This window comes from Ammodytes marinus (assembly GCF_949987685.1).
Source record: "Ammodytes marinus genome assembly, chromosome: 4".
NCBI lineage: Eukaryota > Metazoa > Chordata > Actinopteri > Uranoscopiformes > Ammodytidae > Ammodytes > Ammodytes marinus.
Window position 1 is genome coordinate 33,876,046 of NC_137233.1, and position 13,271 is coordinate 33,889,316.

The window sequence follows — 13,271 nt, forward strand, 5'->3', positions numbered from 1 at the left end:
GTGAATGAACTTGATTCAACTGTAATTCTATCAATGACTAATTTGCACACGCTGTTTTTCATAACCAGATAACAAGTTATGTGAAATGGTTAACAAAATATCTGGTATCCAATTTGATACTTATTGTCCTGCAACGTAATTCTGCCCAATGGATCTAAACGCTAAACAAGACATTATTACATCAAATGATATTTTCTTTTCTAACATCACAGGGAGATTCAATGTCCATGATATGTAACGGTATGTACATTTCCCGGTTATTTTGTCAGGTATCAAAAGCACAGAAGACAATAAGTTAATAAGCAACCTTTAAAACACTTCTAACATCATATTTAATAATGAATCAATTTTCAAATATAAAAAGGTCAGTAATATTCGTTCCAATTGAAAAACATCAACTCGATACCCCCCCCCCCCCCACTTAACTGTGTGGTCTGCTATACAAGATGACATCAGAGGCCATAGCTGCATCAGTATGAGCAATGGAGAGTGAAACGCTTGTACAAACACTTCTGTCTGAGGCTGAAGTCATGATATACAAAAAAATAAAAAATCCAAGCCCCTCTACTTGTTTTGTGTGTAATAATAATTATATATATATATAAAGAAAGAAGACACTCAATACAATTTACACTATATATACACAGTATTTTTTAGTAATGGTCATTCTGTTGCAACTTGGACAGATAAAAATGAGTGTGCAGATGGACTATGACGCATTACATTACTTGACACACAAAGCTTGTGCTTTGGAGGGATCAAATGTCTGGTTTCATCTCTCGTTCTGTTCTTCCCAGCAGCAGGTTTTTAAATGAGAAAAGGAAAATGGCCACCGCTGCTCACGCCGGGGTTTGAGCGTTGGCTTTGATCTCGGCCGACACTCTCTTCTCCTTGCGGCCGGCGTACTCTCCGATAAAGGATCCGTCCTCGTTGAACTGAACCTCGTCTTCGTCCCCGTAGTCCACCAGGCTGTCCCCGCTGTCCCCCGCTTTCATGTCCCCCCCTCGGCTCAGCGAGCGCTGGCTGCCCTTCAGTGGCTTCTCGTCGTTGTCACTGCGAAGAGGAAAAAAATTGTGCACAGTGGATTTAGAAAAGCAGCACATTTCACCCATGGCTTCACTCTATATGGCTTATTGGGAGAGGACTGGGGAGGGACTATCACTGCCTCTACCAGGAGACTTCTGTGACTCTACTAGTGGTCGACCCATATGGGGTTTTCCATTGGCCGATGCCGATTATCAAGAGAGCAGGTCGGCTGATGGCCGATATATAATGCAGATTTTTGCATTTGATTAAAAAAGAAAATGTAAAAACTTAACTTAAAAAAAACATTTATTAAATGTAGACAGTATTTTGAAAAGAAAAAGTGCATTGTCTGTTTTTTTTCCATTTTCCTTGGATACATTTTTTTTAAAAACATGCACAAATAAAAAACAAAAGTAGTAGGCTACACATAATGCATTTGGCCTTCCCTGGTGTTGTTTTATTAAAATATTGCCACCAGGGGCTCCTCGATTCCTTTCCAGTCACTCTAATTATTGATAAAGAAAGTAAAGGCACATGCTCAATACCTTCCCAAAACTGTTGTGAAGCATATTTCTAAATGTTTCGGTGTTTAAAATGCAGAGTTACTTTACCCAAAAGATGGCCCTCAAATCAAGCTCAAGTTACAGTCCTACACCTTCATAAGGTTTATTAGACCCGCCTCATTGACAGACAAAAAGACAAGATAATGGATAACATTTGGACATGAAGACTATTAATATTGGATCTTAAGACTATAGATTTAAGTCCTCGAAAAAGAAGCACAAGTTCCAGGCTGGATATAATAGCTTCCGTAAGGGCAACAAGCGCACTGAAGACAACAGCGGAACGGCACAGGCGCTTTCCGTAACCGACACAGGTAACATCTTCCTATTTACCAAACAAAAGTTATTAAATAATCGATCAAACTTGACGTTGATTGTTTTACAGCCCTGGCTCCACGGGACTGAACACAGCCATACCAATTCTCAACTTACGCTATACACATTTTCCACTTCAAGAGCGAAATCAATCAGATAGCACACATAGTATTAGGGCCCGACCGATATATCGGCCGGCCGATTTAATCGGCCAATTATAGCGTATCTCTGAAAAATCGGCAATCATGTTGAGTGAGATGCATTGCTGCCCCGGAGGTAGCCTACATGCATAGCATTTAAGTCATAGCCTATTAACAGCAGCAGCAGGTGTGTTGTAATACATTGGATTAATTCACACTTGACAGTTCCCCCTGACACCAATAGCAGAGTCATTGGTCATCTTTTGACTGTTAATAGTAATTGATAGAATTTATATAGTGCTTTATTGGAGGTCATTCAAAGACACATAACATAATACATATAGAAAATCATACTTATAGAAAAAGAAAACAAAATACAGACAAATTAAAGATAAGGTTTGGAATGGAGTCCGGTGTAATTATGCTTTCTTAAAGAGGTGAGTTTTGAGTTGACTTTTGAATGAGTGTATTTAGTCTGAGATGCTGATGTTTGGAGGGAGGGAGTTCCAGAGGGTTGGGTGCAGTTACATAAAATACTTAATGTCTGAGTTTAAAAATGCGTCATGTCACTTTAGACATATTCGTAACACTTTTTTTTTAGACAACGCATATTTCAATAAATAAAAATTTCCTGTGCACCTATCGACAGTAACAAGTATTTATCAAGTACGGGCCCTCGGCCCGTAATTAAGTACGGGCCCTCAGTAATTATTGTTCTTCGTTTATTCTTCCATGACATTTTTCTAGCTGCTACTCCTCCCACACCGTTACACGCAGACATGCAACATTTTCACAGAACGTGCGTCCCCACCCCGCGGGGTGTGCTATTATACAGTTTATTTAATTTCCGCTAGGGGGCGCTGTTATTAAGCCCCGACTGAAAAAGTTTGAGAGGCCACGCCCCGCACACCGGAGGTCCGATTGACTTGAATTTTCTCACACAGGTGTATGTTAGGGTGTTCTACAAAAAAGCCTCTGGGACCATAAAAGTCCTTCAAGGAATATTTTCCGCTAATTAGCATGAACTGATAAACAGGGTTTTAACCACAACTTAGTCAAATTTTACTCTATCAACACCAAATTCCGCACAAAGCCCTGGGGGACTACGATGCACATTTCCGTAAAATATTAGTAGGCTAGTTTGAAAAACATGGTGGCCATTGACCAAAAAGTTTACGCAGGGGCGGGGCCTATCAACAAATTGGCCATAACTCATTGACCATAGGTCCTATCATCATAAAACTTGCAGGATATGTGCAGAAGACATGTGGTAGCATGTCCGCAAAAGTTTGTCTAGATTATCCCATAGGGGGCGCCACAAATGCTAAAACCATAATTCAAAAATGCAATGTTTGACAGGACACGGCCCTCGCCCCCTGATTCTGATTGACTTGAAATTTCTTACACATGGTGCTCTACAATAAAGCCTAGTGGACCATAGGGGTCAGCCATGATTTTTTTTCTTCCCTAATTTACATGACCTGAAATACAGCCAAGTGATATCTACTTTGTGGATTTCCAACCTATCATCACCAAATTGTGTATACAGCATCAGGGGACCAACATACACATGTGTATAAAGTGTCAGAGAGATAGCTCAAAAAACATGGCCGCCCTTAACAAAAACGTCTTCGCGAGAGCGGCCATTTTTCTGCCGATTTGCCATGATTGCGACCTTCAATTGGCCACAACTTGGGCCTCGAGTTTGGAAAGCGCGTAGCGGCGGATCGTAGAAGCGTTCGAGCCCCGGGGGGTGGGACGACGCCGATGCGGGGCTGGCGGTCGGCGCTGGGTGGCCCGTACTTTCAAAATGTTTTCAATATATATTTGGGGGATTTAAAAAAAATAATAATCGTCCGTTATCGGTATGTTATTAAGAGTGGCTCAATTAAACATATTATGCTTTGAAAGCTCCAGGAAAGGTATTATCATTTTAGTACCGGTAACATTTTAGCCTAAAGGTATAAAATACTATAGGATATCACAGTTGGGTGTCTTAATAAGTTGTACCAAAATCTGATTGAAAATACATTTTCATAAATAATATAAAACTTTGTGAAGAAAACAGCCTTTTTCCTGTCTAGACAGTCGTTGTTTTCATAGAACGTTCGGGCAACTGCCATGATTGGCTCAAAATACTTAATGTGTCATAAGAACTAGCCACGTCATCTAAAACGAATTTCTGTAAAGTTTATCAAATTAAATGACAATATGTTTCATTTGGATTGATAAACTATTACTACTATCAGGTGCAACTGACTAACTAACTATTTGAGTTTACAGGGGCTTCAAGCATTAGCCAAAACCTTTTCGCTATTATTTTTCCTTTTTCAAGTCTCTTCTTTTCTTTCCTTCTAAATCAATTGCCTTTGTTATTTATATGTTAGTCCTGATGGAAAACTGTAAATGGACCCAAATAAATTACTACAAGTGACATCATCATTTAACTCTGGGTTGACCAATGGGAAGTAATTACACAGGCACACATGTTGAGACAATATGAATCATTATGATATAATTGCGTCAATGGCGCCTGGAAGAGCAATGAAGTGCTGAGGCTGCTGCTGAATACTGAGGCTGGGCATGCTGTGTGTGTCCTGTAATGCATTTGAAGTGCCAAACTGCTGAACATAATGTGCCTTTGTGTGGTTAGCTTCATGAGTAATACCTGGTGACATTGAAGCCTTTGAAAAGAGCTTTGTCACCCAGCTGCCAGTAAGGTCAAACCTGGCATAGTTACATCAACAGGATTTTGGTGGAGATTTCAGCATTGCACAATTAAAAATGTTGCACTACACAAATGAGTCCTTACCTAGAGATGGGTTGTCATTAACTATTAATCTCCCAACGTCAGGTTTCCACGTAACCTAGGTTGAGACCAGTGGTGTAGTCTAGTTTTTTGTAGTGGGTATACTGTGATGATTCCTTTCTAGCCTCTTCTTGAATATGCAGCATTTGTACATTAAACATATGGCTTACACCGTGGTTAGTTTACAATTTTGTTGTTTCCCGCCCTCTGGTGACACTACAATAGAAAAACACAAAAATCAGTAAGTCTGTTCTAGGCCCTTGTAGGGGGATCCGGGGGTATGTCCCCCCGGGAGATTTTTTTTTACCTTTTTTAAGTGAAATGCATGAATCTGGTGCACTTTGAGAGGAAAATTAAGAGGCTTAATCTGCAGAATTGTGTGAACAAAGAATTTGGAGACACTGGGTCGGGTGAATTAGAAGCTATTGAAGAAAGACACTTGGATTTTCCATAAAAATAATAATTTAAAATAAAATATTATGCAGGGTCCTCTGGGTTGGGCTTGGTGCTCTTTTTCTTTTATGGGACATATTTCTCTGTAATACAGTGAATTCATTTAAATGCAGTGAGAGGAACTAAGCAGTAGAACTCTGTTGTCCAGCTTTCTTTTTTTCCACAGACGAGGCTGACATAGGCTATAGACTATACACAGTGCATGTGCAACTGAGGGCAGCCCCATTTCCAATTGTTTTTAAATAAACTCAATACACACTGTGCATGGACGTGAACGTGATCAATTAACCTCGGATTATCTCCCAGATGAACTGATTCAAGTATTAGGCTATTAACTATCCAGACCAACACATTGTATTCCACATTTTTTTGTATGGTACATGCCATTTGCATAATATGATGTTGATATCAAACATAGCCTACAAACTAAAAAAATAAATTAAAAAAAAGTGCATGAGTTGACGGGGTGAATCAATCGCCATCTAAGCCTATGAAAACTGCACTGATGATATTGAAGTGCTCGCAAAAGTAAATATGAATTTCAGACCGGTTATGCAAACTGAGAATAATACTTTTTCCTCATTGGGAGAAAATAAGTCCCTGCGCGCTGGTGTGCTCCGACAGCACCGTGCGCGTCTCCCGAGGGGACTACTGAGCTGAATGTTGCGTCGCGCTGCCAGTATTTTCGGGTTGGACATCGGCCTTTCCTTTACCCAACCGTTCGCAATGAAACGGGCCGTGGGATAATGCCTGGTCCCGCCTATCTATTATAAGTCCGTTGCGACTTCCACAGGGACACAGCGCACAGGTTGAATTTATGAATGAAAGTATGACAGTTGAGTTTTGTCACTATATCGAATTTGTTACGTTTCATTTCGCATTTCTTAGTGGGCATAGGGAAATGCTGGAGCTTTCTTAGTGGGTATACTGCGTATACCTGCGTATCACGTAGACTACACCACTGGTTGAGACTAAGTCAAATAAATAGTTTGTGACTGTTTAGAATCATTGTGCTATACTAAGCTAACAGGCTGCTGGATTATTTACCATGCAGACATGAGTGATTTGGAATTTCTCATCTAGCTCTTGGCATGATGCAAATAGACATGCCATAGCATAAGTGATTTTCAACTATTCCTCATTTTAACCCTGAAACTATTCTTTTTTGAAGTTACCAGCTAAGGTGACTTCCTATAGACATTGTCTGTTGTTTTTGATTACATATGGTTTTACACATCACTGGAGTCTTCGCTAGCCAAGACTTGACTGAATGTGGGTATATTTGTGTGATGAGTGTGTGTGTGTGTGTGTGTGTGTGTGTGTGTGTGTGTGTGTGTGTGTGTGTGTGTGTGTGTGTGTGTGTGTGTGTGTGTGTGTGTGTGTGTGTGTGTACGTGCGTTTGTGTAGGTTTTAGGTCGACAAGAAATGTTGCACTACCTGGTGCAATGACTTTGTTTCTGATTTTAGTGCAACCAAACTAAAATATTGAGTTAAATACTTCAAAACTTAACACACACTTTATGATAGATGTATTAAACGATGGAGCTACCGGCTCCTGGATTTAACATTACAGAGTTCTAAATCATGTTTTGACTGTATCACATCGGCGTTTGGTTGTGCTGTGCAGATCCCACTGATTTACACTGGGACTCATACTGCAGGCGACGGTTATGAATTGGGCCACTAAAGGATTAATGAAACGTGCCAAAATATGACTAGCCCCGGAGATGAGCTGCTTTCAATTACACTGATTGGTTTTTAGCCTCCTGTCTGTGTGTCGTATGGGCGTCCTGCGTTTCAGCTCCATCCGCACAGAAAATGGCTGTGTTCAGAAAGCCATACTAACGTCCTACTCATGATACTCATTTTAACATCAATTTGAGTAGGCTATGTGACGGTTTGGGTATGCGAGTTTGGGTATGCGACAATTGCCCGGATGAGTACTAACTTCCGTGAAGATTTTGGATATGGATCGATTGGATACTTTTTCCTACTCAACCGCCCCACAATGCATTGCGTCTTTTCAAACGACAAGGAAGGTTTTTTTTTATTCTTTATAATTCTGCATTTCCTGCACAACACAGAACTGTATGTAAAAATCTAGTTCTATATCTAACCTATGGAGGGCGGTAATACGCTAAACAGCGTCTAAACAGCCGGAATCTTATAAGAAGAAGAAAACATTCTTTATTGCTTGAGTATACTTCAGTGTGAATGTTTCGACGCACCTCGCATACACAATCGATCTTTAAGTAGACAGTATGTAGTATATAGATGTTGAGTATGGAGGAGGGAGGACGTTAGTATGGCTTTCCGAACACAGCCAATGACATATCTTGCAAGCACCACGGCTCCCTTTTTATGATGCAATGTCTATCACTAAAACAAACACAACACTGTATCTATTAGGTCTATGCCTCTATAAAGGGAATGCTACCACTCGGACAACCAGTTTAGGGGGTTTCTACTGCAGTTACCCACACATACTTTCCAGTTACTCAAGTCCATCAAACGTGGTGAATAGAAGGCGTTTGACCCTCCACGTGAACCTTGTGCACGCTGGCTTGTCTTTTATCAGCCAGAGAGAAGAAATGCAGAGAGGTTGAGAGAGAGAAGAGGAAAAGGGGAAAAAAACATCGCGGAAGAGAAATTCAGTGAGTTGCAGTGAGCTGGTGAAGTAGTGCTCCGAGGGGTTTACGCTTACCTGTATTCACAAAAGGTGTCGTCATTCATGACCTGGGACTCCACGTCTGGGTGAAGGTCTTCTTTTTCTTTCACTGCTCAAAAAAGGGGAAAAGGAAGATATCAGTGATTTACTCAAGACACAATGAAGATGACTGTGTTCCCTTGACTGAGTGAGTGTAAGTCCCTGATTCCCTGTAGTTATTCACTGAATCAAAGAGCCGTGCAAAGCCTGTGAAGATTTACAAACTGTTCACGTTACAGTGCGTGAACGCTGAACCCCCATGAGGATTTCTGAGTAATTACAACAACATTGTCCGCACATCTACATGAGGTAAAGTCTTCATTGTTTCGCTCATGGATTATATGTACCTTCTGCTGTACGTCCAGGTTTTTTCTTAACAGTAGAATCAACAACTGAAACAATTCTTAGGCTAATTTTGGGATTTTTACTGAGCTACGGGGGAAGGAGGGGGGGGGACACCAGTTTGTAAACGCTGCCATACTGAGAAATACAGAGAGTTTTTTTGGAACCGATAGGCTTAATCAACTTTTATTCAGCTCATTTTGGCAATGGCTTGAATGGAACTGAGGTTAATTTATATGTACAAGTTACGCACTATAGCTTTAAATAAATATACAAAATCATTTTCTATAAAAATAAAGCCTTATCTCGTATTCAATACTCGTATCTAAACATTGTCTTCATGTACGTATTACATTTCTAACATATTATAAAGCAAATGCATTACAAATTAAAATGCATAGTTTTATATTTGAAAAAGCACACGGCTGTAGCATAATGAAAGTAAAGCTTGTTGAAGCTATGGGTGATAATGAGAACTTAATGAGAAAACAAAGGCTGGCTCTTTTTTTACTGCTGACGGGCTGAAGCCATGGCTGCCCAGACGACAGACCTGATGGCCATTAGCTGTGAATAATAAAGCCGATAAGGACTCTCATGTCCCCAACAGCAGGAATAACACTCAGATGGATACACCACACAGCTTATGTCATCAGTCCCCGCTCAGCCGGCACATGTGCAAGCATTTGCATTCTGTCTCGCTGTGGGCTGCACTTTTTGTTTTTAGATCGTAAAAGCTGCGTGTCTAAACAATGCAAAACAATTCAAATACTTGGACACACAATAGAAAAATAAATGATATTTTTTCTATCAGTACACAAGCCCCCCCTCCCCTTCTGTTTTATGTAAAAATTTGCATTGAAATCATTTTTTGGCCTGGAGAAAAACAAACATATCAGCTTACAATACTCCCTGTAATAGCTTCTGGGGATAATTGATCGTTTATTTTCGTATAGCAAACAACCAGGGGGGAAATGGGGAAGTATAATGACACTCCAAGCAAAAGCAATTAGTATTCAAAGCAAAGGTGAGGTGTGTTTGTTGCTGCTATAGCACCTACCGGAATACTTCCCCCCTTTATTTCGGTTGACAAAGCAGGCGATCAGCACAATGAGTGTGAGGAGAGCGATGGCACACATCAGGCCGATAAACCAGCCCTGGGTGGATACTCCTCCATGGACGCTGGCCAGACCTGAAGGAGGAGGACAACAACAAAGAAGAAATGCTTGACTTTGACTTTGCCTTGACCTTTTCAACGGGGACACTTGATTGAATGTTTACAATCGACAGAAGCCCTAATCTGATGCGCAAAAAGGCCGAAACGTGGCTGGGTCAAGAAACGCTCCAATATTAATATTAAACAGCTAATCCGGCTTGTCTAATTAATCAAGTGAAGGAGACGCTGTACAAATGTAATTTCTTCCTCAGCGAGGGTTCCGCTACGTGCTAAATTAAAATCCCTAGTGACAGCACGGAGAAGACCACACACACACACTGCGGGGCTTGAGTCACCGCTCAAGGACGAAGCAGAATTCACCTCCAACCGTTCAATACGTTTTGCCTGCTTTTTTCTTTTAGTTTTCTTTTGGGTGGTTGGGTGGCAGGGTATGTATGTTCCGTATGTTTAGGTTCAATTATATGTTTCATTTCGTATTTGTACCGTGTTTATGTATGTTCATGCTATGAATGTATTAATACAAAATTGGATTAAAAAAATTAAGTTTGCCTGCTTTTCTGTTTTTTTTCTGTTTTTTCAACTAATTTGGTTTCCCTCCTCACCTGATGACGCGGTCCTGATTACATCTTCAAATATACTAGAGTTATCAAGCCGGCCGTGAGGGACAAAGCGCACAGTGTACTCAGTCCCAGGTTCAAGGCCCTCAATGACGTGGAAATTCTTAGAAGTGTGCAAGGCCTCTGATATGTTCCAGAGCTGTTCACCTGTGCACATATAGGGTGAATGATCATGATGGGTTAGTGCTCATGACATGAAAACCACACAACTATAGAATCTACTAGGGGGTGACCCAGAATAGTCCATTGAATGAGCCCCAATTCGACTGCCAATCTCATAGTCATAGTTGCAACAAGTAAGTCTATTCTAGCTACAGGGGGGTTGCAACATGTCTGATTTTATATAGATTTGCTTGGTTTCTCCCAAGAAATCACGATACATCGTCCATTGTTGTATAAATATCTGCCTATAATACTGTTTCTAAAAAATAAAAAAAACTCATGAGCTTTTAATCAATGTGTGCTTGAATGGTAGACTAAGTCACAATACAATGAATTGGTATGCCATGTCAAGAAGACAAGCTGTGATTGGGTGTTCCAGCCTGTTTGTCCGCTGAAGAGGAAAATGGAGGCCAATGTAGATTGACTCCTTTATGATTTTCTCTACTCACGACATCTATTGCAGTATGTCCGTCCTGGGAGAGGGATTCCTTACTCTGTCAACTCTCCCTGAGGTTTCTAAAAAAAAAAATGTATCCCGATAAAGGTTTTTTTACTGGGAGTTTTTTCTCAGCCGAACCCACTGAGGCAAATGTCTATTTGTGATATTGGGCTATACAAATAAAACTGATTTCAATGCTGCAAATGAGAATATGGTGCAATAGCAGGAATACAAAAAAAAATCATTATCCCACTGTGGGAAAGATTCGACCAATCAGATTTGACTATGTCATTTATTAGTCGGGGACACCCCTAGAATCTAGTGAAGGTATGATCAAAAAAGCCATGAAGGGACCACTTCAAAACACAGCACGTCTAAAGTTACTAGTTCTGCCACCCACGGAATCTACATTGAATACTGGAAACCAACAGGGAACATGTATGTGTACAGTATGTGCTTACGCTTGTTCATATAGGCAATATAAAACTCTGTGTGCTCTCCTCCCGATACCCAGCTGATATTTGCAAAGCTGTCACCAACAGCTGAGCTAACATTCAACAGGGCTGGCACTAATGCAGACATGATGAGAGAAAGATGAAAAAAAGGAGAGAAATGGCAAAGAAAGAGTTAGTAAAGAGGACACGGTGGATCAAAGCCATCATGGAGGGTGTTGCTGTCATTAAGAAATGAAGGATGCTGCTCTTCACCTTGTATAGAAGAGGCCACTGTGCACTTTTGTTTCCTGACACCATTGTGAGGAGGCATCAATTACGCCTGACAAGAGGGTGGACGTTGGGTGAATCCCTCAAAAAATGACAAAGAGTAATGTGGATATGGAAATGGGAAATCACAGGTGGTGCCTGCAAAGCTAAAGAGGGAGATCTTTTTAAATGGTTTCTGTAGTTTGTATTGCATTTGCATATATTTCTTCATTTAGAGATTAAATATTTCACATACGAATGCTGCTCAATATTAGTTCAGGTTTGTATGCCTCTTATACTGTAGATTAGTACCCTGGAAATTCAGACTCGCCGCTGGCAAATTTAAATTTTCTTCGCATACTACTCTGGGCACGAACCATTAAGGTGCGAACACACTAGGCGCTTTACACGCGTACAGACGCGTATGAAATCGGCCGTTTTTCCATAGGGAACCATTGGTTTACGCGCGTACATGGCGCGTAAATGCGTCACTCGCGCTAAAGCAACATTTCCACTCGCGCTAAAGCAACATTTTTACGCGCGTATATATTACGCAGCTACGCGAGGAGTTCAAAAAATGTAACTGTTGTTGCTCCTACGCGAGACGATTAGCCGCGTTGGCCAATCAGCGTTGGGCTTGACCCGACGTCACATACATTGGCACGGTCGGAGAACAGTGTACTGTACACAGAGGCTGATGAGAGACACCGAGGAGGAAAATGTATTGCGGGCGGCCGGTGCTGCATGAAGCCGCTCGGGGTTAGTAAACCAGGAGAATGGACTTCCTGGTTAATTCAGTGAATATGTGCGGCTGTGCTTTAGCCGATAAACAAAGTTAGCGCCGTATAGCATTAGTTAACTCACCCTGTTGTGTGCGGGCGGCTAGCGCCTCATATTATGAACCCAAACATGACGACTGTTCGCGGGACTTTCACAACAAGTACACGAAGCACCTGTGTTGATCTACGCCAGCCACGGTCCCCTGTCACAGCCAGGTAGGGTAATTTTGGCTACTTGCCTTTATGTTGTGCCGCCGTGCACCGATGCTGCTGTAACTGTTTGTTATGTAGCTGCTGTGAATATGCAATGCTGTTTTAATGCTAGGCTATTTGTGCTGTTCAGTTTGTCTTTTGGCACAGTTGTTGGCCGTGTTGTTGTTGTTTTTGTGCTGACATGCACGCTGTTGTGTCGGGTCGGTTCTGATCGCAGCCATGGTTGATAAGGGAAATACAATATCGGGAGGGAGACTAGGCACGTTACGCGCGTATAACCATTTTTGACACAAAATGATCAAGCAACATTTTAGCTGCGTTACGCACGTAAATCTTACGCGTGTAAAGTGCCTAGTGTGTTCGCACCTTTAGAGCTCATTAAAGCCACTACGAGTAACTTGGTCCCTTGGCGGCCCCTTTGGACAAAAGCGGTAGTATTTTTACGACGCCAGCTAATGTGAAGCTGTTTTCTAGCTCGTACCGGGCGTGCGAGATTCAAATAATCAGGAAGCAATATAGTGCATGTCCGTGTGTTGAAAGTGTGAGGGCACCGGACTCTTTTCGGCTCTGTGAGAGTGGTTTGACACAGCATCAACTAATGCCAGTCAGTGCTACACACACCTGATTGCAATGAGTTGATGCAGTGTCACCGAAGTACTCTCACGGAGCGTGTCCTCACAGAAAGCGAATGAACGAGAGACGGCAGTTAGTATGGATCACGATGAGGTAATGTGTTTATGTTGTTGTAAATAATGACTATTTCAGATGAATAATGGTCGACTCATCTGATGATGGTGAGGCAAAGTAAACTTTGTTTTAGTAGGCTACCGC

The 13,271-nt window shown here is 41.4% G+C and overlaps 1 protein-coding gene across 1 annotated transcript in view; it reads right to left on the bottom strand.

Annotated features, from left to right (window-relative positions):
• Positions 1-477: 477 nt before the first annotated feature.
• Positions 478-13,271, bottom strand: part of chl1b (cell adhesion molecule L1-like b) — a 53,769-nt gene continuing 40,975 nt past the window's right edge. Inside the window, exons 24-28 of the mRNA XM_080026780.1 lie at positions 11,209-11,316; positions 10,132-10,293; positions 9,413-9,544; positions 8,011-8,083; positions 478-1,053 (exon numbers count right to left, since the gene is read on the bottom strand). Of these exons, the coding sequence (XP_079882906.1) occupies positions 840-1,053; positions 8,011-8,083; positions 9,413-9,544; positions 10,132-10,293; positions 11,209-11,316 (689 nt within the window). The 3' untranslated portion in view covers positions 478-839. The remainder of the gene's footprint in view (positions 1,054-8,010; positions 8,084-9,412; positions 9,545-10,131; positions 10,294-11,208; positions 11,317-13,271) is intronic.